The 26,240-nt window shown below is 46.1% G+C and overlaps 1 protein-coding gene across 1 annotated transcript in view; it reads right to left on the bottom strand.

The window, feature by feature from the left end:
- Nucleotides 1-25,666, bottom strand: part of CLMP (CXADR like cell adhesion molecule) — a 41,815-nt gene extending 16,149 nt beyond the window's left edge. Inside the window, exons 1-2 of the mRNA XM_023941475.2 lie at nt 25,119-25,666; nt 24,064-24,408 (exon numbers count right to left, since the gene is read on the bottom strand). Of these exons, the coding sequence (XP_023797243.2) occupies nt 24,064-24,091 (28 nt within the window). The 5' untranslated portion in view covers nt 24,092-24,408; nt 25,119-25,666. The remainder of the gene's footprint in view (nt 1-24,063; nt 24,409-25,118) is intronic.
- Nucleotides 25,667-26,240: the final 574 nt, after the last annotated feature.

Raw genomic sequence — 26,240 nt, 5'->3', positions numbered from 1 at the left:
TTGTCCATCAGATCTTTCCTCACCCATTTTGAAATCCAAGGAGAAGGTTGCATCAGCTAACTCTAAAAATTGAGGAGATTGGAAGAGACTTGAGAAATTGATAAGGATTCCCAATAAAAATGTTATTGTGCTGAGGATTCCCTCTTCATTTCTTATCCCTTTGCATCAAGGTGTAAGATTTTAATCATAAGGCAGTCAACTGATCTGCTGCTCAGTGTCCTGGAAATTCAGCTTGTTCTAAACTTGCCCAAAAAGGGACCAGGAAACTCAAGGTGTTTCACAGGTGAGCTTCATCCCTCCCTGCAGGAGGGAATTGAGGCAAGAACTGGGGAGCTCAGCCAGCCCTGTTTGCTTCCTTTGGCTCTTTTCCCTCTTGCTATCCTGGAAATGGAAATAACCCCAGGTTTACATCTACAAACCCCACAAAATCTGCTTTCCTGCAAGGAATTGGTATTGTTGCAATTTACTGCTCCAACGGGTTCACTTTGGCTTTGAAAATTCCCAATGTTCTGGAGGCAGAATTAAACTCAGCTTTCCCTCAGATCCCATCCCCAGCAGGGATGGATGGGGTTTTAAGGCCCAGCCTTCACTCCCTTCTCAGCCCATCCCTGTTACCTCCACGGGATGTTCAGTTGTGGCTCCTAATTGCACATAACAGGCTCTGACATCTCACTTACCCACTACAAGCACCACTAATATGATACAAAATGAATGCCTAATGTATTAACACTCTGTCACTTTTCATCTCCACTCAGCCTCAAACCCTCGGCCACAGCTGCCCTAAGGCACAAAATGAACAGCGGCAGCTCCTCCCCATCACCCCCAGAAGTCTTGTAAGGGAGAAATCAAACTCTGCAAGACTTCAGAGATGGAGCCAAGGTATGATCTGCAGGGGCTGAGCAGCAGCAGCTTCACTCAGAGCTGTGATGGTCACACTGAGGCCTTTTTGGGCTGCCTAAAAGCAGAGGCCAAAATTCAGAGAATAAAAAGTAGTTTATTTCTATTTATTGAAGGGCCTTCAGGTGCATTTAGGGCAGACAAAACTCACCCAAAAATGGCTCACGGGTTTCCCACTTTTCTAAGTTTGTTCCATTTGCACATTGGGGGTTCATCTCCCAGTTCCAGCTGCAGGGAATGAAGGAATTTCCCCCAAGTTTGCTGCCCCCAACTCCCTTTTGTTTCCATCTCTGGGGGCTGAGGCAGTGAGGTGTCCTTGATTGCCAGGCCTGGAGAGGAATTGTTGTGTGTGCCCAAAGTGGGGAAGCAGCAGCTCCCAGTGTGTGTGGAGTTTGGAGTCACACACTGAGGAATGGCAGGAGTACAGATGGATGAGAAATATAAAAACTGAAATCCTAACACATCAACACTGTCAATCCACTGCTTGCAGCCTCTCCTCAATTCTACTGTAGGCAGAATCAATTATTTTGTATTAATCCAGATGTAAGAAAACTAAAGGAAGCTCATTCTTTAATCCTCATCCTTCACTGGCTTTAGTGTGAACCAGAAATTCAAATAAAGGACGAAGTTTTTCATTCTCATCACTGAAGTTCCCTCCCTGCACTTTCCCTGGAGCTGGGCACAGCCCTGTCCCAGCTGCAGATTCAGAGGACATGAACAGCTTTTCTCTCACTCCTTGCACTGTTAGCAGGGTTTGAAGCATCTGGACACCACACCGAGCTCTCAGGGTGGAGCTCTGAATGCAGTTTGTGATCAGCACTGCCAGTGGGGATCACTGAGGAATGCAAACCCCACTGGAAAGGCTGGAAGAGAGCCCCAGCTGCATTTTAGGGGTTGGAATCTCACAGGGAATTCACTGCAGCTCTGCACAGCTCTGTGTGAGCTCACCTGGCATTCAGAGAGACCCCATGCTCCAAATGATCCCAAAGTTCTTCCCAGTAACATTTACAAGGCAAGAATTGGACTGAACACTGTATTGAGAACTTCAAAATGAGACAAAACACCATTTGGAAAGAATTCTCCCTTTCCAAAGGGGAGCACAGCAGCTCTTTTAACTGACAGCACCACACAGCTGCTGCAAATGATCCCAAAATCCTGAAATTCAGGAAAACTCAGACACAGGAAGCAAGGAAATGTTATTTAACACAAAGTATGATAAATTCCTGCATGTTTATATATATATGTTTTTGTTTTCGGTGTCCCAAGGTGTTCTCCTCCACTGACAAGAGCCAGAGACAAAAGTCTGAGGGGGATTCTGCTCCCCACAAAGTTCCAGCCTGGGAGCTCAGGGCCAAATTCCAACTTCTGGATCCATGCCACTTGACAGCAGCCCACAAACCTGAAAAGGACGTGACCATACACAATAAAAAGTGCAGCAACGCTGCTGCAGCCTAAGAAAATGAAGAAATATTTAAATTTTTTTTTGCTTCTGTCAAAATTTTGGGAGATTTAAAAACATCTGGGAATTCGTGTTTGTTGGGTTTTTTTTTATGTTTGTTGGTTAGCTTTGGGTTTTTTACTTATTTACTTAAAAACCTGCACAGTTTTAGTGCAGAGGTATCAAAATCCTGATCTTTACAAGTTCAAAGCATGAGTTAAGTCACCAAGTAAGATGTCTGGAAAAGGCATAAGGACTAAAGCAGAAAGCAGCTCCATTTCCCTTCCCTCACAAAGACACTCAAATTACAACTTTTCAATTCCAATTTTAGCAGCCTGTCAAAAATACAGGTGGGAAGACCCAAAATAAAGCTTTGGTATTCCTCTAGGTAAAATAAAACCTACAAACAATTGGAGGGGACAGAGAGGGACGATATTCCAGAGGCAGAGAGCTCAATCCATCCCTCTGAACTCATTCCTGGTGCTCACATCCAACTGTTTCGGGTTTAGGGATGAGGTTGGGAAGGAAGCAGATGTTCCTCCCTGCCCACCACGGGCTGCCCTGCCAGCAGCTGAGATGTTACACAGATTTTTCGTGTTTGCAAATACCAAGAGTCCTGCAGAGCCACCGGATCTGTGAAAGCCCAGGGCCATGGCTGGGGGGGACCCCGAGCGAGAAGATTTTGAGCATCGCGCCTGCCAAATGTTCCTGTGACCTTTGCTGGGAAAGAGCAAAGCGGTTCCCTGGCACGGGGCCCTCCCTGCAGAGAGGGATGCCCCGAGTGAGGCTGGAGAGGCAGAGCCCTTTGGAAGGACAGGAATTGGGGATCAGCCTAAAAAAGCCCTGGCTGAGAGCTACAGCACGTCACGGAGCCCTGGAGAGCCAGCACGGAGCTTCCAGGATGCTGGCGGGGTTTGGAGGGCAGGAGGAGGAGGGTGAAAGTGGGATTGAGGCAGAAGTTGAACCTTTGTGCTGATTGGATGTGAAAAGGTCAGGCATCTGATGGGGAAACATGCTGGAAAGGTCGGGTGGAGATGGAGTGAGGCCGGCAGGAATGGGGGGGATCTCAGGCTCACCCACCAGGCTGGGTCTCCGTCCTCCTTCCCAGCCCATCTCCCTTGAAACCACGAGTGAACTTTTCCCGTGGGCTGAGTCACACTGAGGTCCCCACCAGGGCTTGGCCAACTGATTTCCTCACCACCAAGAAGGGTTTTAACCACAGCCCTGACCTGTCACGAAGCTGATGCTGAATAAATACTGAAAGCGTTGGAGAAAACCAAAACCAGACTGTGCCATGCTCTTCCCCTCTTGGGAACAGCTGTTTTGGATTCTGTTTGATCAAAACACCTTTCAGAACCACTTTTTGAGGACAACAGAATCCCTGTGACACAACTAGTATCTCAGTTTTAGCAGAAGTGCTTTAGAACCTCAGGACAGAAGGAACCTCCCAAGAAACCCCAACCCAAAGTCCTGCTCCAAGATCCACGATCACTCAGTCCCTTGTGATCATCTTTGTGGCCTTTGGGACTCATTCCAGCACTTATCTCACACTGGGGAGCCCCAAACTAGCCAATATTTTAGCTCAAGTTAAAAAAGAACTTTAAGCCCTGATGCACAAGTTGGGTTTCCTGGACAAGCTGCAGCTTCTCTGATCTCACTTCTGTCCTTTCCAATCTGTGTAAGAAAAGCTGCAGTGCCTCGGGGAGGGAATGTGTAAAAGCTGACAGAGGGAATAAGAAAATTAAAGGAATCAGAGCCAGACTTCTCAGAGGTGGATGAGAGAAATCCTAAACAGGGGAATCCCAGTCGGATTTTAGGGGGAAAAAATCCCAGTGAGAGCAGTCAAGCACTGGAATAAGGGCTCACAGGTTGTGGAATCAGCATCCTTGGGACTGCCCCAAACTGGACTGGCTGAGCTGGTGTGAACTGGCCCTGCTTTGGGCCAGACACCCACAGAAATCCCTTTCAATTTAATTTGTTCTCTGTCAAGCTCCAAGTCTGCATCCATGAGAGTCAAATCCCACTCTTTAAACCTTCAGCTTTCTCTGCAACTTCTAAACCTCCCCACAAAAGCACAGAAAGCTTTTCTCCTGCTGCAGAGAAGTCCCTGAAGTGCCCCAGGGGTCTCAGCCACAGCTCCCACCAGGGAGGAGGGGGCTCATGAGGAGCTCCAAGCCCAGCTTGGGTGGTCTTTGGGATGGCTGAGCTCAGAATGTGAAGAATTCAACCACTTTCCCCACCGAAATTTGATGACTTGAACCTCTTTTTGTGCTGACAGTATCTGTGAGCAGGTCCCAGCTGTCCCCACTTTCACTCCAGGACCAGCTTTTTCCCATCTCATGGAGAGAAGAATAAACAAGTCAGTGGTCAGATTCATCACCTGATGTTGTTTTATGATTCTGCAAGTACAAACATCCAGGAAATATTGGGGTTTTCCCGATATTTACTTGGGCAGCACGGAAATTTCAAGGTGCCAGAAAAATGACTTAATTAATTAATAAATCACAGACTGGCCACAAAGCAGCACAAAAAGGGGCACAGAATGTGCAAATATGAAGGTTTTACCTTAGCAGAGTCTCTGATACTATTCAAAGCTTTAATCTGGGGAATTGAGGCAAGAACTGGGGAGCTCAACCAGCCCTGTTTGCTTCTTTTGGCTCTTTTCCCTCTTGTGATACTGGAAATGCAAATAACCCCAGGTTTACATCTGCAAACCCCACAAAATCTGCTTTCCTGCAAGGAATTGGTATTGTTGCAATTTACTGCTCCAACGGGTTCATTTTGGCTTTGAAAATTCCCAATGTTCTGGGGCCAGAATTGCCACGAGAAGCCACCCAAATATTTGGCTGCTCTCTGCAGCACTCCTGGGGTTTTCTGCTGGCTTGAATTCTCTAGGAAAACCCATTTTCTGTAATAGGAGCTGACACAGCTTCTCCCCTTTGCTTTAAAAAGGCATTTTCAGGAAGAAGAAATCCCAGAAAAAAGCACTGAGCACTCTGGGCTCTGCTCTTCACCCTCACCCCCTTCACCCTGGGCATCCCCAGCTGGAAATCTCCAGCAGCTCTGCAAAACAGCCCCAAAAAAAGCTCAATTCTAACTGGTTTTTACTTCCCAAATCCAGGAATTGGGGGTGATCTCTCAGGGGGGATTGGTGGGGTGTCCTGTGCAGGGCCAGGAGTTGGATTTGATGATCCTGATGGGTCCCTTACAATTCTAAGCCTCTCTCAGGGATGTGGGGAACACCAAAGAGTAGAAAATTGCCCAGTAAAGGAAATACTGTGTTCAGTAGTGTCATTATTTACTGTTCATTATTTACTGTTCATTATTTACTGTTCATTATTTACTGTTCTAAACCTCCTTATTTTCACTTTTACTTCTTGCCTAACCAAAGAACATCCCACAGGGCCACCTGTGCAAAAAAGGACAAAAATCACAACAAATCACAGCTCCCCCCTGCTAAAACCTCCCTGTTCTCTTCCCTGAAGCTCCCAATTCTCTCTATTTACAGTTTGCAAGGGAAAAACCAGATATTGAAAGCATGGTGGATAACTCAGGAAGACTGACCAAGTTTGGGAGGAATCAGGGGCAGATTTTGGGATAAATCTACAATCCACAAGGTCCACACAAAGGAAATCTCTCACCTGGCTGCTTGCAGGGAGCAGATTTCAGTCCTCTAACCACGAGGCCAAGTTTTAACTCCAGATTTATTTATGGCACAGTCTTTCTGCTTAAAAAATTATAAATTTTACGGAGTTTCATGCAAGGTACCCATGGGAAAAAAGCTGTACCCACACAAAGATTGGCACCTTACACAGCCCACAGTGGAAAGGGGAAAAAAAAACCCCAAAATCAGTTCATTTCTTCTGGTTTCCAGCTAGGAGAGCAAGTGTAGCCAGCCCTGAGCTCAGGCTGTGAGGAGGTACCTGGCTTCCTGCCCAAAACATCCCTTCCTTTTTCTGAGGCCCCTCCAGCTCCACATGGCTAAAAAAGGCAGTTGGAAAATGTCCTGGAAGCACAAAATGCTGCATCTCTCCCTCTCTCTGTCTCTCCCTGCCTGGAGGGAGCAGCTCTAGGTGAGCTCTGGGTGAGCTCTTCCCATTTTGGAGGAATTTTCACACAGTCCTTGCCCCCAAAAATAAGGAATTAATGACTATTTCTGGCAGTCCTGGCTGTAAAATCCAGGTGTCAGGTTATAGCATGGCCCCTGCAGCTCTGAGGAACTCCAGGCTCTGAAGAAAAAACAGCAAAAAGAAAAATTCCTTTTTCACTCTGTGCTGGTGCCACAGGAGCTGAGCTGGAAATGTTTCCTCCTGAGCCTGGCACCCAAGTTACAGGAACAAAATATTTCCCCATTATTACTAAAAATGGCAACAAAAAGGGCACTGTTTACACTGCAAGAGCCAAGGGGGGTTTTGTTTGGGATTGGAGGGAGGTTTTTCCAAGGTTTTTTTCTGCCTGGAATTGTCACAGCACAGGGAACAAAGGCTCCACAGCAACTCCAGCAGCTCTGCCCCAACATCCCAAGGATGGATGGAGCAAAATGATCCCTCCTGTCTTCATCTCATGGTGCTGATGAAGAATCCAAAATGATCCTTTTTATCTTCATTTCATGTTGCTGATGAAGAACCCCAAATGATCCTTTTCTCCTTCATCCCATGATGCTGATCAAGAACCCAACGTGGCCATTTCTGTGCCAATCCTGGACGTTTGACACACATTCACTGGATGGGGAAGGAAAAAAGCTCTTCTACCTCACAATCCCACAGAATGTGGAGAATTTTCTTTGGAGAATTCCAAGGAAAGCCCTTCTCCTTCCCCACCCAGCCACCCCTCCCTCCAGGAGCTCCCAATTTTGGGACCAGTGGTGGGGAGAGCAGTTACATAAGTGCTGCAGGAACTGAGGGGGAGAATGAATGTCAAAGCTGGCTGGAACATGAACCCGGGAGCCTTGTGGATTCAGTCTCCAACATCCATCAAACATGATTAATTTTAATGTCACAACATTTTAATGTCAATTACTTTTAATGTCACAGCTTCCTATTTACTACTGCAGTCCCGAGCTGATAAGAGATTCCCCCAAAGAACTTTTAAGATCAAATAAATAAACAATTCAGGATAAATGCTACAAACAAGCAGCAGCCTCCCTGCTTTTGGAAGGATGTGGGGATTCTATTCCAAAGGCATTGAGAAATGGAGCATCTGAGGCTTTTTTAAGGCCAAATTACTGCTGAGTGAAAATTCTTTTTCTGGCTATAAATTTGGAAAATTCTAGATGCCAGCTGGAGATGTGACTTGATAATATTTACATTAGCCAAGGATATCTTTTATTTAGGTGCTGCATAAAGAACAGCAAATCTGTGATTGTGGCCTCTCGAAATTTGTGTGCAAAAAGAGAGACACCAGGCAAGTTAAGACTGATGTAGAAACTCAATAAAGAGTATTTGAGGCTTAAAATCTTTAAGTTATCAAATGACTGGGGGAAGAAACAACAGCTGAAGGGATTTTTTTTTGTGAGTGCAGCTCCTCACAATTTCAAACCCATTTAAATGCCACCCATTTAGCAGCCTGGACTTGCATTCCAGTTCCTCTGGCTTTATATTTTTCCTGAACTTTTGTTTGCTAAATGTTATTTTAAATAGCTGGTGAGGTTGACAAAGCCTCAAACTCCCTGGGGTTTCTCACGAGAACAAAAGCAGCCTTGTGGATATCTTTAGAACAAATTATAAGACAGAGGAGAAGTCAGGCCTCTAATATGAAACTGAGATGGGTCATAAAAGATATTTGACCAGACAAACTAAAATGAAACAGGAAAGTGAGTCAGACACCTGCATGGCCTTTTTTTAGAGTTTTAAATTAAAATAAACTTCTGCACCTATATTTGCATTTAAAGGTGGGGTATGAAGCAGCTTGAGCTCAGAAAAAGGATTTTAAGCCTGTAACATTTTAATGGGACCTTCTAAACACACGGTTCCACCAATAATCAAACTGCAAAAATGAAGAGCACCATTTAGCAATAGGCCTGTCAAAACACAAGAGGAGATTTTGATGGAGATTCAGCAGTTTTTAGTGCAGCAAAGGAGGAGATTTTGATGGAGATTCAGCAGTTTTCAGTGCAGCAGAGACCACACAACATCAGCATGGTGTCTGCAGCTTGACAGCCTGCAGTTCCAGCAGGCTGGAAATTCAGATTTTCTCCTGCATTTGCCAAACTTCCAGAGCTCAAAGCCCCTGATTTTCCCATTCTGAAGAGTTCTCAGAGGGCTCTACAAAGGCAGCAGGGGCTGTCCTGATCCCGGGGAGGCTGAGCATGAACCAGCCCCAGCTGTCAGATGCTGTTACCATCCAGGACTCATTAAGAAGCGAGGCTGGAATCTGCATGACTCCATGAGTTTCCATTCCCTGAAAAGAGGGAGGATTATCCCAGCACTCTCCATCTGGGCTGGCTGTAACACAGCCTTGTGTTCACCTGGACACTCAGCCAGGAATATTTGCTCTGAAAGGTGAGCAGGTAAAGCACGAGGTGCCAGACAGCACAATCTGACAAAATTCTGTGTCTGACAGCAAAGCCAGCCCGGAGCCATCTCCAGCCTCATTCCTTGAGCTGCTGAGAGCAGCCCAGGGTGTGCTGCAGGGACCTTGCCCTGACCCAGACTGAGCAAGGGCTCTCCAGGCACCAGCTCCTGAACAAAGCCCCACATTCCCATTATTTACACATTTCTTCTGTCCTGAAGCAGCCAGAGACAGAGAGCGTGGCTGGGAGGCTGCAGGGAGATGAGGGAGAGCAGCTCTTCACCCCACAGCCAAAGCCCAAACCCCTCAAAAGGTTCCTCACACTATTTTTGTTTCAGGGTTCTGATTGCTCCAGGGGTTTTTTTTTGGGTGGTTGGAGGTACCAGCATGGCTGGGGCAGACAGGACAGGGTGTCCTGAGCAGGGTTTGAGTTGTGCTGAGGCCAATTCCCCTGCTCAGAGCTGCTCCTGGCATCCTGTAGGATCCAAACTGCTCTGGGGGGGTGTGCAAGGATGGGAGAGGTGGCCATGGGTTTGCTCAGAAATGTTTTATTCAGGCTGTTTATCCTCAAAAGAGCATTTTCCTTTTAGATTAAATTATCTGGACTCTGTTTATTCTAAACACAGGAGACAGCACTCAAGCATTTCCTCTTTTAGGAAGTATGGTTGAGTGTATTTCCTACAAAATTTATAAAGAATTCAGGCAAGGGCTTGTGTGGCTCCTTGAGATTTCAAACCCTTCTTCCCTAAATGCTGAAAGAGCTGCCTCTGTCAGGGCACAGCTCCATCCCAGTGACACGAAATACAAATGCAAGCAGACAGCAGCTATCAGCTCTTTGGAAAGGGCAGCCTGATAAAAACCATGATCAAATTATTTACCAATACTCCCCATTTTGTCTCAAGACCATAAATTCCATTATATAATGAGACATTTCCCTGTTTTTGTTGATTTTTACAGCTGGGGGAGCCGAAGCTCCAAAAGGACTTTTTAAAATCACCTCCTGGGACTGGAGGTGAGATGAATTGATCGACAGCAGAATTGAATTTTAGCAGGGAAAGTGTTCATTCCAGTAGATGACAGAGTCACCACTGGAACTGGGAGAAAAATCACAGATTTCTGTCTTCCCATCTCGTGTCCTTACAGAGAACTCTGACTTTTTTGCAATAGAGATACCACATTTTAAACACCATTTTCTGTTCTTTAGTCACTACTGCCCCTGCAGGAAGTCTCTACCTCCACCTGAAGCTCGAGGGAAGTTCCCTGCTGGGTTTTCCAGGGCAGCTGAAGGCCAGATCCTGCTCAGAGCTCCAGGAGAACCTGCTGAGCAGCCAGAGCACAGCCAGGCCCGATGCTCCAGGATCTTGCATCTCTCCCAGCTGCCCAGGACATTTTCCTTGGCATCTCCCCAGAATGTTCATCTATTATGCACAGCTCCTGGATCAGAGAGGACGGGAGGAGATGAGCAGTGGCTGCAGGAATAACATTTATCTGCTCTGGGTTCTTCAGCTGTTTGGGCACTGCCACCATCATCACCTGCTCGATTGCTGCTCTGAGAGGAGCTTCCCATCCTGCTGCTCCACCAGCTGCCTCCACCAGGGGAATTCTTCCCGGTTTATTTTTAATTCTGCCTCATAATCAGGCTCTAATTTTATGCATATTGGCTCAGGATATTTTTTCCCTTTCTTCTACATTGTCAGTCTGCTTGTCACATCCTTGCTGAAGGGGATTCCTCACTTGAAGTCCTTCTCTTGCTAGGGTAGGATGGCCTCTTTTGCTTGAGGATTATAGGCTCTGACAGTGCTGACACAGAAAAATAAAGCCCCAGAATGATTTCAAACCATGAGCAGGGCTGTTTCCTGCAGAGCAGGAACACAGAGCTACTCCTGCCCTTTCCTCCCAACACCCAGACCCTAAACCCAGCTCCTTCTCCTCACCCAGAGCAATACCAGATCCTCTGACAGCCTCTCCCTCACTTGCTGATAAGATTCTGGAGTTTTGGTAACAAGGAGACCACACACTGTGTCCCCTCCACGAACCAAAGCTCTCAGAAATTACAGCAGAAATTACAACAAAGCTGGGACATTAAATCAGCGAGGGAAGAAGAGAACTGGATATCCTCAAAGGCAAGAGCATCACAAACCTCCTAAATCCAGGGCAACAAACTCTCCCTGCCAGGCAGATCCTACCTCCAGGTGGAAGACATCTTTTCTAGGGGAGAGAGTATTGAGTGAGCTCTGTTCCATTCCCCACACAGATATTTTAGAAAAACGGATTTTATTTGGTTTTTTAGTCTTTGGAGTTTTTTTCCTCTCTGTACTGCTTTTACAGGATGACCATAAAAAATGAAGCAGCACTTAAATCATCATCAAGGGTGGAGGAGCAGCGCTAATTCCTGCCTGAATCAGCTCCCTCCTTGCAGGAACTGCAAACTAATTTGCCTTCCAGGAGCTGAAGCTGCTCCTGAGCTCGACTTGCTAAACCAGGAGCTTGCAGTGTGGGGAGATGAGAGACTCTGAGAAAATCAGAGAATCCCAGACCCCAACAAAGGCTTCCAAAAACCCCAAATCCCCAAGAGAAGATGAGCACACAGAGTTAAAAGAGCTCCAGCACACTCCCAGCCTGTCTCATCAGCACCAAGGCTGCCAGGAGCTATTGGAAATGCTGTTTTTTCTGGGCAGGCTGGGTTTTCCACGCTGCAGAAGAGGAAATATTGAGAGGACAAGCCCGAGGCCAGGAACTCGAAGGAAAAGCTCCAGCCAGCAGCAAAGGGATGCTGCACACATGGGTTTGCATCACAGGGTGGGGGAGAGGCTCTGAGCCTGCTCTGGGAGTGGGGAAGGCAGGCAGGAGTGGCTCTGGAAGGGGAAATGTTCCTGCATATGTCGTGTGCCATTGCAAAGTGATAAAAAGGATTTGCATTCCGAGGCTTCTCCTCGGGGAAGGCAAATTTTGTTGGTCAAAATAAAGGACATCATTCTGCCCAGCACAGCCTCTGTTAGGTGATGGTAAAAAAGGGTATGAAAACACGGTAGTAAACCACTCACAGCAAATAATTAGCTTTTAAATTCACTTAATATTCACTGAGGTGGGATAGAACAAGCCCTGCACCACCATTATAACCCTTAAAACCAAGCAGGTCGTGCTTGATCAGAGCTTTGGTGCCTGTGAACAAAGAACAGTGCTCAGAAAACCACTAAGGAGGCAGGAAAATGTCAATATTGCCTAAGTGGATAGTTAAAATCGTTCTGCATGCATGGATAACCAGCTTCTCTTATCAGCTTTGGTTTATCCCCCTGCATGTTCTTTGCTTAAAGGTGTTTGTCAGGAGGAAGGGAAGGAAGAAAAGTATCAATTTAAGCTGGATATCTTAATTTCCCAGCTTTTCTGCAGGAATTTACTCCAGAAGGACACCGAGAGATGCTAAGCAGGTGTCTGGATTGTTTGGACAGCAGGCAGGGACAAAACCAGGTTTAAGCCTGGTTAAAACTCAGAATTTCCATGCAAACCTTGAAGGCTGCAGGGTTTTAAGGCAAAGAAACAATCCTTGCCTCAGAGCACTTAAAATCCAGAAAAATATCGATATAGCCAGGAAAATAGAGATATATCCAGGAACGTATTGATATCCAGGAAAATATTGATATAACCAGGAAAATATCAATAAATCCAGGAAAATACTGATCTATCCTGAAAAATATTGATCTATCCAGGAAAATATCGATATATCCAGAAAAATATTTATATATACAGGAAAATATCAATAAATCCAGGAAAATACTGATCTATCCTGAAAAATATTGATATATCCAGAAATATATTGATATAGCCAGAAAAATATTGATATATCCAGAAAAATATTGATATATCCAGGAAAATATCGATATATCCAGAAAAATATCACCCTAAATACTTCTGGCTGGTGCAATAAGGCCAAGTTTCCTCCATTCACGTCCTGGTTTTGGCTTCTCTTGTGGAGAGGGGAGGATGCCTGTGACAACCCCGCAGCCTCTGCTGCATTCCTGGCCTTTTCCTGATGGGAATTCATTCCTTTTTGCCCCACAATGGGAGCTGGATAGGGAAAATGCAGTCATTAGAGGAAGAAGCCTTGTGTAATTCAGCATGGTTATCTGCAGAGCAGGAGTTCCCAGCCTCCTTCCCTCCTACCAGGTCACTCTGGATGCTCTGCCAGCTGCAGGATTTTGTGGTTTTTGTTGACTCCAGGGGTAGCCTCGGGCTAAGAGGAAGGAGCTGACAAAGGCAGAAAAGCAGGGATGCATTTGGCACATCATGGGAAGCCTCTTCCCCCATCAAAGCAGTGGCTGCCAGGTGGAACAGCCTGGCTGGGCTCTCCAGCCCCATTTCAGAGCACTCTGCAGCTCAGGAAGGAAAGGTTGGCACGGTCTGAGTGTTCTCCCTCTGCAGAACGAGCTCAGAGTGTCAAACTCAGCCTTTTCAGATCTCCAGTGCACCCCCAAAACTTGGGATGATTAAAGGACACCTCCTTTGGTGTGACCCAGCCCAGGTGTCCCCACACTCACAAATTCCAGAGTGCTCATCCTTTATAACACTGGAAATGGAGACACTCAAAATGAGCAGGCACTTAAAAATGAGGCCTGAATCACTAAATCATGAATCACTGGCAAAATCCAGGCTGGAACCTCAACATCCTGAATGCTTCTTTGAGCAGAGGACACCACTGCTTCAAATCCCTCTTTGAACAGAAAAAGAAGAAAAGAAAAAATCGTGGCATTTGTCAACACAAAAGCTCTGCTTTGTCTGGTTAAAATTCCCTTTGTCTCCAAGCAAGAGCTTGAAACAATGGAAACAGGAGAGGTTTTGCCCAGAGCACAGACAAAGCTGCACTGTGGGAACTTCTCCTTGGCATGGGATGGATTCAAACAGCTCCTTCTGTCACATGCTGAGGCTCCTGGGGCACCCAGCTGTCCCAAAGTGCCCCCTCAGGGACACTCAGCCCGAACTGGAGCCACCCTCACCAGAAAGAAAATGCCACAGAAGCATCAGAGCTGATGAGCAGGAATCCTTTGAAGGTCTCCACACAGGCACGGTGTCAAATTGCTCAGGTGGAATTGAGCTCCTGAGCTTCATGGACAAAAGGTCTGTGGTCTGCTCTGTGCTCAAGTGACAAATAACTCGTGTTTTAATGTCACAGCAGCATCCATCCTACAAAGACACACTGGTTTTCCTGCCAGGAAGGGATGGAGCTGGCACAGGGGGCTCCCAGTGACATCCAACACCTGCAGAACTGAGTAAACTCAGGAAAAGCCATGCTCCCAACACTCCAACAGCAGCAGGAGGTGAAGGCAGTGAGAAATAATCACCAGAACACCCAGCAGCCAGGTCACTGATAAACATCATTTCTGCTTTAAAGGTTGTCAGTCACCACATAAAGCTAAATTTCATTTGCTGCTGTTTTGGCAATGTTCAGGTCCAGTGTCCTAAATTAACTCAGGTTCTTCAAATCTGGCTCTGAGCACCGTGCCAGGTACAAACAGTAAACACTCAATAAAACAATATACAGTTAGTAAATAACCATGAATGTGATGGACAAATGGTAAATAAACATTAATACAGTGTCTAAATGGCAAATATACATTAACACACTATAAAAGCCCCTTTGTGCAGAGCCCAGCTCTGCAAATGAAGCAAAGAGCTGCCAACAGCCCCCGCACCCAGCAGAGCCTCATGGCCCATCATTGAGGCAGGGAGAGGCTTCAGGAGTGTGACTGAAAGCTCTGACACCATTTTAAAACTGCTTTTATGCTCGAGGAGTCCCAAGTGAGGCTGCCAGAGATGTCTGGAAACTGGGAAGTGCTCTTTGCTTCATTTTTTGAAGGATGCAGCAGCCTGGGCTCATCTGGGCCTAACACGCTGCACCAAATCCTGGGTTTGGTGTCCCTGGAAGTCACTCAAGCTCTCCCAGCAGATTTTTTGTGTCCCTGGGTCAAACACACTGCACCAAATCCCAAGTTTGGTGTCCTTGAAGACACTTGAGCTCCTTCAGGAACTTCCTGTGTCCCTCAAGCTCCCCCAGCAGATATTTTGTGTCCCTGGGCCAAACACACTGCACCAAATCCTTGGTGTCCCTGGAAGTCCCTCAAGCTCCCACAGCAGATATTTTGTGTCCCACAAGCTCTCCCAGCAGATTTTTGATGTTCCTGGACCAAACACACTACCCCAAATCCCGGTTTGGTGTCCCTGGAAGTCCCTCAAGCTCTCCCAGCAGATTCCTGTGTCCCACACAAATCCTGGGTGCACCAAATCCCACATTTGGTGTCCCTGGAAATCACTCAAGCTCTCCCAGCAGATTTTTGGTGTTCCTGGACCAACCACACTGCCCCAAATCCCAGGTTTGGTGTCCCTGGAAGTGCCCCAAGCTCTCCCAGCAGATTCCTGTGTCCCACTGTGAGCTGCTGGCTCTCCAGGAGCAGCTCCTCTCTTCGGAGGAGCAGGGAGGTTCTGCAGCCTGATGCTGCTGCTCTGAGACCAGTGCTAGTGCCAACCAGCGCCTGGGGAGCGTGAAGCAATTTCCTCCCTCCTGCTGGACGAGGCAGATCCTCAGCAGAATTCCCAGCACCCCTCCAGACACCGGCCTCTCACTCCAGCACATTCGCTCCGGAATCACCGTGGCTCCAAATCTTCTCTGCGCCTCTCCCTGCCCAGCTCCCAGAAACGGTGCTTTGTTCAGGGATAAAGGGAAAGAAAAGGAAAGGGGGAAAAAAAAAATAAAGCCCTGATGTTGGAGAACGTGACTCCTTTTTTTTCCCCTCTTGTCCCTGGAATTGTGATTGGAAATAATTGGAAGTGTCACTGGAAGTAATCAGAAGTGACAGTCCCTGGGCTACAAGGCTTTTGCTTCAAGTCTAACGATCCCCCCGCAAAACAAAACCTAAATTTAAACAATGAAGTCATAAAGTGATTTGCCTTCAAGGTTGAAAACCCTGCAATATTTTTTTTTTTAAATTAAAAAAAAAAAAAGGAAAAAAAAAAAAGAAGAAGTGCCTGGCTGTGGTTCAGTTCAATATTCCAGGCTTGCTGTGTGAGATGAAAACACAAAACACACACAAAGACACCCGGTGATTCCTGGCCCCACCTGGCCAATAAAGGTCCATATTTACATTAAACATTCCTGTGGCCTTTCAAATTCTATCAGATCCATAAGGAAAAACACAGACTGAGTAATCTGAGCTCATCCAGCACCCAGCTCAAATATTCCAAATACTGGGAAACCACCTCATTCCAATATTTTGCTGAAGCACAAAGGGAATGGAATGGTGTCATTATTTTTTTTTTTTTTACATTTCTGAAAAGGTCTCCTCACAGCCCATCCAGGCACTTAGGGAAAGAATCTGTTCAAAAGACCTCTCAGCCACAATAACTCCATGCATTTCCTAGACAGAAAAGCCTCATTTTCCTTTTTTCATGTGCAGCACAAATTCATTCAGAGACCCAGCACACAGAGCCCAGGATTTCCCTTCTGTGGGGTTTCTCTGAAGCACAGCAGCACTTCACACCACGAGTGGAGTTCCTCAGCACAGAGCTACCAGAAATCCATTAATATGTGATAAATATCCCACTAGAAAATAAAGATAAGGCCCTCCAGGTGGCAGGTGAAAGATTTCAGCTTGGCTTCAGCTGTTTGATGTGACCTGCACATCACCACTGTGCCCACATTTGGGGGTGTAGCAGGAGGAACAGGACTTGGAAGGTTTTAGCCGTGTTCCAGGTGCTCCATCACCACCAGCAGCGTGCACCCACCTGTGTCTGAGCTTCCTCCTTTCCCAGCTGTGCTCTAAATGTCCCCTGTTATAGATACATTTTATATTGTTGGCTTTTCGCAAATATTAAAATGAATGTTGTGTGTATAAGAATGAGAAATTTTGTTGTATTAATATAGTTTTCTTTATTTTTGTTATTGATGAAATTTAGAAATAGTGGTATAATACATGTATGTTAGGCTATGGCATAGTATTAATATAAAAACTGCTTTGGTTTGTATAACCCAAAGACTGAGGAAAAAAAAAATAGCTAGAGAACTCCTGCATTTGTAAATTATCTTATCCAGATGAAGACAGCAGAGACCAGAACTCTGGGGGAGGAATTTATTGCATTTCTGGTATCAGGGAATGTAAATCTCAATGGCACCAAGAGGATTGATCTATTGGGAAGGGGGCAAGAGAAAACTGAACAGAAGAACACCAAAGATCCTAAGAAGAATGAATGAATATGTGAGAATTTATGGATATGGATGAGAATTTATGGATATGCATGAGAATTTATGGATATGTAGCAGGGTTCTGTTTTTAAGGGACAATCCTTTGTTAGTGAGGTGAATGCAGAGACACCCGGCTGTATCTGTATACTTTATTTTTTTTTCTCCTAATTGTCTTTTTTATTAAACTTTTAAATTTCATAAAAATTACGTGAACCTCGTTTTTCACATTCCCTGTGCAATATGGCCCTGCTGGAGGCAATCAAAGCTTTCTCTCAGTGACCCAAGCCCAGCCCAGTGGTCATCCCTCGCCTCTAACCCTGCACGCTCCAGTTCAGAGCGGCCAGGCAATGTCACAAGCACACCCCAGTCCTCGCTGACCTTTTCCCTCCAAAAGCAATTCAGCTGCAGGCACTAAGCTGAACTCCAGCCTTTCCACCCAGTCAGTCACATCTGGACAGGGTTCAGCCCCGTTTTCCTGCACAAAAAAATGAAGTGGCAGCTCCTCGGGAGGAGGAGAGGCTGGGAGTGTGCTGGGATGTGAATTGATCCTTGTGGGACAGCAAATCTGACACTGTGGGGCCAGGGCTGGGAAAGTGGAGTTAAACACTTGCCTTTTTCAGCTGCCAAATGATTTCCTGGAGAAAGGGAAGGAGCAGATGAGGACAGGATGGGTTTTTGTGGCCTTCTATCGCATTCAGCACCTTAGAGCTGCTCTGTCCTCTTTCCAACTCATTGCAAAGAAGAGACAGAGCTCATTAAGGAGTCAGATAAATAAACCCAGGTGCCAAGGTGTGGCTGAGGAGAGCCTGGCCTGGAGCCCACCCTCCTCTTCCAGGGCTGGGATATTTCTGGGACGAAGGAGCAGTTTTATTCTGGGTTGATAACCCAGTGCAGAGCTCCAGGTTCCTGCTGCATTCACCTGCCCTGCACTCTGGCCAAGGAAACACATTTTAGCCCTGGCTGGCAGAGGTGGCTGCAGGAGAGGGCCCAGGAGATGAAGAAGTTGGAATTCAGCCCCATGCCTGTTGACTTTTCACACATTTTCCATTGTTGTGCTTCCTGCATTGTCCTGTCATTTAAGGCTTTATTCACAGACCTCCCTGACCTGACTTCACCCTTGACTTTTTGCTGGGCTGCTTCTGTAAACCAAGCATTTCTAAAAACGGATGAAGACACAGCTTTGGGGGGGGAAAAAAACACAAACCAAAAAAAACCCCAAAAAACAACAACCAAAACAGACCCATTCATCTTTTCAACAAGGCACCACCAATCTCCCTCTGCTCCCAGAGCAGCCTCTTCTGTAGGACACAAGATGTGCACATAAAACACATTTCGGAGGCACAAACACTGCCTGCAGCCTGGGCTAACACAGGGATTGTTTAGTTAGAAATTTAAAGTGTATTTTGACTAAAACTGTGGGGGAAAGGCACAGAAAACAGCTTGCAGCACCTCATTCTATTGCTGCTACACACAGGTTTTAGTCCAGCCTAACAAGGAATAAAAGATTTTTCCAAATGCATTTAAGAGTGGCAGAGGGAGCCTTAACATCTCTTTCAAAAACAAATCCCAGATTGCAAAGCTGCTGAATCCCCTACAAAACCCCGTGTTTGCCTGGAGGAGAACAGGGGTGTTTGTTGTGATCCTGAGGATAAAACACCAGGATATCTCCCTGCCAGTTGTGCCATGGCATTTCTGGGAAGAAACTTGTGCTGCTCTTACACAAAATATCCAAAAACCACTAATTCTATGTGGAGGAGACAAGGCTAGGGTGGGTACAAAGGCAAAACACCACTTGTTTTCCATGGGAAATTCAGGAAAGTTGCCTTCCCTCTGGCTCTGCTCCCCATAAAAATGAATTCTTCTCCACAGTTTTGGCATGCTGTTTTTCCTCACTCTGGCAGGTTACTCTTTTCTTCCTTGTGGTAAAGTGGAAAAAACTGAAAGGACAAAAAAAAAAAACCTCCTCCAAAATAAACTTCTTTTGTTTTTAGATGTTAAAAATCCCAACTATTTCATACAAAACAAAGCACCACTAGAGGAAAAACAGGCAATATATCATCAAGGGTTTAGAATGGAAATATTTGATGCAAACCATCCTTGGCTTTGGAAGAATTGGAGTGTCTCATGAGGAGTGTTAACCCTGACATTCTTCCAGAGAGCAACTCAGATATGTCTGGCTCCTTTGAATTCCCCCTGGAGTTCCAAATAGATCCTCTGCTTTCCTTTATTCCCTTTTTACTCAGGTATTCCCAGAGCAGCGTTCTGAGCAAGACTTGGAATGAAATCCACTCTCCTCTAACAGCCTGAACATCTCACACAGTCGATGTTTTGTTGTCTGCTCTTGGAATTTGAGAGAAATTATTATCAATTCCATGAAGTCCTGGGGAGAACAGTCCTTTTTTAAATCTAAATACGCCACCGAGTTCCCTGCATTCCTTCAGGAGCCAGTGACAAAGGGGAGGTGAAATCAAGACACAGAAATCACACACAAAACCCCCTTTCACAGCCCCAGGTTGGTTTTTCACACCACTCCTGAGCCAAGGTTTGTGCTCAATGTTATAAGAAAGTGAAGCAAAGCCCTTGTACCACCAGCCTTCAACACCATGGGACAGTCAAAGGCAAGAGAAAGAGCCAAAGAAAACTGGAAAATAGCAAATATATTTTAGTTATCACTGAGAAATTCTGGAAATATCTGGAAAATCAGCAGAAATAGAGGTCCATAACCTTTGTTTTAGGCAACTTGGAAACAATCTCCTTTGGTTTCTTCTATTTCTGTAATAGCAGCAATAATAGAGGTCCACAAGCTTTGTTTTAAGCAACCTAAAAACTGTCTCCTTTGGTTTTTACTCCTGAAAAATCAGCAGGAGTAAAGATCCACAAGCTTTACTTTAAGCAACCTGAAAACTGTCTCTTTTGGGTTTACTCCTGGAAAATCAGCAGGAATTAAGGTCCAAAAGCTTTCTTTTAAGCACCCCGAAAACTCTCCTTCGGTTCTTTTACTACTTCTGGAAAAGCAACAGGAATTAAGGTCCACAAGGTTTGTTTTAAGCATCCTTGAAATCTGTCTGCTTTGGTTTCTGGGAAATAAAGGTCCACAAGGTTTGTTTTAAGCATCCTGAAATCCATCTCCTTTGGTTTCTGGCAAATAAAGGTCCATGAGCTTTGTTTTAAGCATTCTGAATTCTGTCTCCTTTGGTTTCCACTACTCCTAGGCAGCAGCATCCCATTAAATTCACAATTCCCTGAGAGAGGGGGCCACTCCTTTAAAAAAAAACCCCAAATATCCCAGCGGGTTTGCTTTGCTGTGGCACAGGATAGGAGGGTTTAGGGAGCAGGATGCCAAGGACAGGGTTTGTAAAAGGGTTTTCCACCAGAGCACAGCCCCGGGCAGCCCCGGCGCTGCATCATCTCGGATTTCCCAGTACCAGCCCGTGGATACCTGGGCAAATGCCTGCTGTCAGAGGCAATTCCTCACTCCAGCAGCCCTGCAAGGAGCTGCTCCATAACCTTTTTCCCTGTGCAGTGAGACAGGAGGAGGCTGGGCGCTCAGCGCCGCGGCTGCAGCGCCCTGGGACAGCTCTGAAAGAGACCCCTCGACCTCAGAGCTTGCAGGGCAAGGCTGAGCTGCTCAGGATTTCTGCTCTCAGCACCACCCCAGCTCCCACAGGTAATGATAATAATAAAAAAGGCACTAATCAGATGGTTATTTTGTGGTGGAGGAGCCCTAACAGCGCTGGGGAGGGTGGCTGCCCACAGCAGGATGGTGGGTGAGTGGTTTGGGGTTGGCACAGTTCCCGCTTTGGTGCCCAAATCCAGCAATTCCTGCAGGGCAGAGCGCTCACACCAGCCAACAGCTACGGGAAAAGCACATGGAACCAGTGACAAAGCCAGGCACACCAATAATCCCCCCTGCCAGCTGCTTTGATCAGGAGAAAATCAGCTTTTTCCTTGAATGGAAGGGTCATTAAAAACTCATCATTTACTTGGAGTGGGGGAAACACAGAGGAGATTTCCCACCCCATCAAATTTAAACCAATTCAGGAACACATTTCAATGAAAGCATTGGCTACTTCTTCATTGGGTGAAAAATGCAACATTCTGTTATGAACTTCTATTCAGAAGTGAAGAACAGCTTCAAAATCTTGATTTTCAAGGGTGCAGTGTGTTACAGAGGGAGTTTGGGCCAGCTGATTCTCACTGCTCAGCTGGTCACACTCATGTCACACTTACAGGTAGAGCCTGGGCCACCTTCCCTTCCTCAATTCCCTGCCTCAGCCTCTCCTGGCAAACTGAGCCTGGCCCTGCTCTTGTCCACACTCAGCAAAGTCTTTCATCTTGTCTTGTTTGAATAAAGTCTCCTTCAGACAGATTGGCTCTCGTTTCCTGTCTCCTCACACAGCTGCTGGTGTGCCCCAGAGAGGTAAACAGTGCACAAGACAAGAATTGTGTATATTAGCCATGTTATTGGGATGTTCAGTGATGAAAACACAAACTTTCCTCTCAAGGCTTCTCTAAATCCCATTTTTTTCCACATTAGTTTTCGTTTTATCAGGGAAAAAAAAAATTAGCAAGAGATCACTGGCAGTTCTGTAGATTTTAACTGCAGAAAATCCAGGCTTTAGCCAGCAAATCAGAGTCCCCAGCCTCCTCGTGTTCAGGAGGGAACAGGGAACATTTCCCTACTTTTCCCTGGACTTGTTCCTAACATTGGTGAAGCTGCACGAGGAGCAGAAGGACCCAATCCTCTGCTGGCAAGGCAGGTAAAGCTCAGTGACCACTGCAGGACCAGGAAACAAAACATTCCAGGTTCTGCTGGGGGCTTTGAACACAATTCTCCCCTCACCAGTGCACAGGAGAGGCTGAGAAACCTGACTCCAGGTGAGGGCAAAGTGGCTTTTGTTGGGCATTCCTGTGTTCCTGTCACGGTGGAGATGCTGAGGATACCTGGATAAAACCACTTGTGTTTTATAGATAAAAGCAGCAAAGGTAAACTGTCATTATATCACAGACAAACCCAGCTTTTCTGTGGGAACAGTTTGTTCCTTCTCTTATAGATACATCTTGTATTATTGGCTTTCCACAGATATTAAAATTATTATTATATGTATAACATTGGAAAAGCTGGCTGTATTCATATATTCATATATTCATATATTCATATATTTCTATTATTTCTGCTGTTGATGAAAGTTAGAAATAGTGGTGTGATGCATACATATATTTCTTAGGCTGTAGCATGGTATTAAAATAAAGATTGCTTTTGTTCATATAACCCAGAGAATGAAAAGATAGTCAGAAACCTGCCCTGCATTCTTAGATTATCTTATCCAGATGAAGACAGCGGTGACCAGAGCTCCAAGGGAGGAATTTATTGAACCTCTGTTAGTGGGGAGTGTGAGACTGCAAGGAGCCACAAGAAAGATTGATCTGCTGAGGGGAGCAGCTGAAACTAAACAGAGGAACATCTAAATTTAAGAGGAATGTTTGAATCATGCATAAGAATCTAAGAATATGCAAGAGATCGGTGCTTTTAAGGAACAATCCTTTGTTAGTAAGGGCTGCTCTTGGCTGAATGCTGAAGCACCCAGATGGATTTGTTAATTTTGCTTTATTTCTGTTGCCTAATTGTCTTTTTATTAAACTTTTTAAATGATACCAAAAAAAAGTGAACCTCTTTTTTCACACTTCTGCTCCAAACCTTCAATATATCGGAATATTCAGGATCAAAGACTGCAATTCCCATTGTCTCCATCGGCAAGGTGAGCGACCGACCCTTCTGCGTCCCAAATTTCCACTTTTGGAAGGGCTGAGCAGCCCCTGGCAGGAGCTGAGCTGTTCCTAACCCTGCTCTCTCCTCTCCTGGAGTCCTCTTCAAGCACTGCCCACCACAGAGGGGCACAAATGGCCAGAGCAGATGTGCAGGGCACAAAGTGCTGCCCAGATCCTCCAGCACATCCAAACCCCATCGCGTCCCTACGGATAAAACCTTTGCCAACAGCAATCCCCAGAGCAAAACCACTCCTCCATTTATCAGCAGCTGTACAAACATCGAATTTGGTCACCAAACCTCCCTCTCTAGCCCCCATTCCACACCTGGGAGGCTGAAACTGGGCTTCTCCTGCCACAGTCCTTTAGAGCTGCTGGAAAACCCTCCTGTGCCTGTCCCGCAGCTCCTCCCAGGGCAGCCGAGGCCAGCCCACTCCCCCACACCTGGAGCCAGGTTCCAAACACCCAGGAGCCCTGGGATTGCCAGGCTGTGCCCTGGCAGAGGGCTGGGCTGGTGCCTGGCAGCAGCAGCGAGCCACAGCTCACCCTGCAGTGCCCCTGGAGGAGCAGGAGCCTCCTCAGGGCTGCCAACTCTTCTCCCCACAGCCCTCCAGCTTCCCTTCACTCTCCTTTTCCTTCCTCTTTTTCCATTCTCTGCTCCTCTCCTCCTCAACAAATCTTCCCTTTCCCTCCTTTCAGCCTCCCTTTCTCACCTTCCCCCCTTCTCGCATCCTTTTCTCCCCCAACTCCTCCCTCCTGCGCTCCAACACATCTGTTTCTAATCTCAGCCATCCATTGGAAACAATAACCCCTTTTTATTTTCAAGGTCTGAACGCCCAGTGCCCAACAATTCAACACAGTTGCACAAATTTGACACTCTGCCTGAAACAAAGATATTTTATTCACCTTCTTTTGCCCCTCTCTCGTTTATCCCTGAAAAGCGCTGCCCTCTTTAAACAAGAAACAAACATTCCCAAACGAGTCTGTTTGACTTTTTAAAATTAATCTGGATAATCAGAGGTCTCTGGCTGTCAACCTGCTCATAAAGAGACCAGGAAAGGACCAGAACTCAAACACCACTGAAATTCCAGTTTTCCATCAAAGTTTCCTCGTCACAAACCCCTTTTCTCCAACTCACCAGGAATGAATTTCAGGCACACGGAGCAGGCTCGTGGAAGTTTGATTAAATAAAAACTGAGCAACACCAAAAAAGCCAACCTACCTAAGAAGAGGATTGAGAATGCAGACATTCCGTCTCCCAGCCAGAGGGACTTTTCCTCCCTTTTTCTTCCTCTCTCCCAGGGACGGCAGGCAGACCTGCACGGGATTCAAAGGAACGCCTCTGGAATGCACTGAGCGTAATTGCATCCATGTGCCAGAAAAATAACCAACTTCACCCTTTCTTCCCTCCTGCTATTCATCCCCTGCTCCATCTTCCATCCACATCCAGCCAGAGCTGCTTTAATTTGGAATCTCCTGCAGATTCTGGGAGTTTCTGGGCGAGAAGAGGCAGAGGCAGCGCGGCAAGGACTTCACATCCACGGCAGCACTGAACAATTTTGCCTGTCTGGAGAGGAGAGGAGAGGAGAGGGGGAAAACACTGAGCTCAATGTTCACCACATGGCTGCCTCCCACCAGAGCCCCTCCCTGCCATCAGCTGGGATTAATAGTGAAGACCAGTCATGTGGGTGAGGTAGATTTCCAGCAAGAATACAGATATTTAAAAGAGAAACATGAGGATTTCTCCCGTGGCAAAACAGTTAAGTTTGGAGGCAGCAAAAAAAAAAAGAAAAATAAAAAAATCCAGCATGGAAAAAAAAAAAAAAATCTGATTTGTCACTCAGGGGTTGGAGGGAGACTCTTGGAAAAAGCTCCTCAGGAGGATAAACACACTCCCTTGGATGCATTAGCTTTGGGCTCTTTTCTGCACTGGAAATTGGAGATTTCAGGCTTGCTGGAACACTCGCTCTGCCTGCTGCGTGGTTTTCTTCTTGCGTTTTGAGGAAAGAAAGAAATCCCCCCAAAAATGGATTTCATTTCAGGTTGTAGCCGTGCTTCACCGATGAGGGAAAGCTCAACCAAGCAGAAATTGGTGGCTCTGGGCTGTGAGTTTTAATTCCCTCCCAAAGGGCATTTTAAGGCACACAGAGAGATCTTTACAGCCCATCTTCAGCTTCACCCTCGTGCAGGGGAACAAGTTTTAAAAATTACCTCAAGTGCCCTGTAAAGAAATATCCAGCACATGCAGCAGAAGGGAAATAAAGCAGATTTACCCACCTCGGTGCCTCAGAATCCAGAGCAAAAATTCTCCCCCTTAGAACAGTTATGAAAGGGTTTGTAAAGCCTGGAGGAAAGCAGCAAACCGTGGGCAAGGCTGCCAGCCTGTGGTTTGGGACATCACACTCCAATTTTCCAAGCTTTCTTTCCCCGTGTAACTCCACCCACACACCATTTCTCTACACTCTCCCCCAAAAAATCAGGGGTGAAATGCTGCTCTGCCTCTCCAGGGATGAGGACAAACCCTGCACAGAGCCAGGAGCTGGATTTGGTGATTCTTCTGGTCACCTTCTGTTCAGGATATTCTATTTTTTGTGAAATACAGAAATATTTATGGAGCCCTCAGCGAGGCCACAACTCTTGGAAGCTCTGAAGGAATTTGGGACCTTTGGTGCTCATGACAGAGCTCTGTAGGTATTTATGGGAAGACAACAAAGAATGCTGCCAAAATCAAACCCTAGATTTGGGCAGATCCAGAGAGAATAAAAGGGATAAAAATTATCCTTCTGCACCCAGTTTCATGAAAGTTTTATTTGCCCCTCCCAGCCTCAGATGGAGACAAGAGCAGCATTTGGCTCCTCCTCTCCAGAACTGATTTTCTCTCTGTATCTCGTTTTAAACAGCATTTTTATCTAATAAAGGCTATCCAAACCTAACCTTGATTAGGTGAATATCACAGCTCTGTCCATCCCACATAACCAAACCCTGAGATTCCTCCAGAACCTTTCCCCCCATGTTTGACCAGACCTGCTGCTGGTTTCCCTTTGAATGAGCCTAAACCCCTCTTGATTCTCAGAGCAGGACATGAATCAGTGGAGAAAAATTCATTTAATGCCTCCCCTGCTCTGCAGGGCAGGCAGCACCGAGCTTGTCTCTGTGCATTACAAGTGTGACAGAAGATGTCCCGGGCTCTGCTGTGAATTCCCAGCATCCTGATGGATTTAATGGGATCAATTCCTCCTCAGGGAGAGGGAGAGGAGTGCTGGCATCCTGCACTGCCTGCCCAGCCTCCCCCAAATAAAGATTTATTTTTTAAATGAAAAATGTTTTTACTTTTTAAAAGCTCCTCTCTACAGCACTTTGTTTTCCAAGGAGGGGAGAATTCCTTCCAGGGGGTTTGTG

The sequence above is a fragment of the Cyanistes caeruleus genome, chromosome 23 (assembly GCF_971803275.1).
Source record: "Cyanistes caeruleus chromosome 23, bCyaCae1.hap1.1, whole genome shotgun sequence".
In the NCBI taxonomy this organism is placed as follows: Eukaryota; Metazoa; Chordata; class Aves; order Passeriformes; family Paridae; genus Cyanistes; species Cyanistes caeruleus.
The sequence above is the reverse complement of the archived record's forward strand: the minus strand, read 5'-3'. Positions and strand labels throughout refer to the sequence as shown.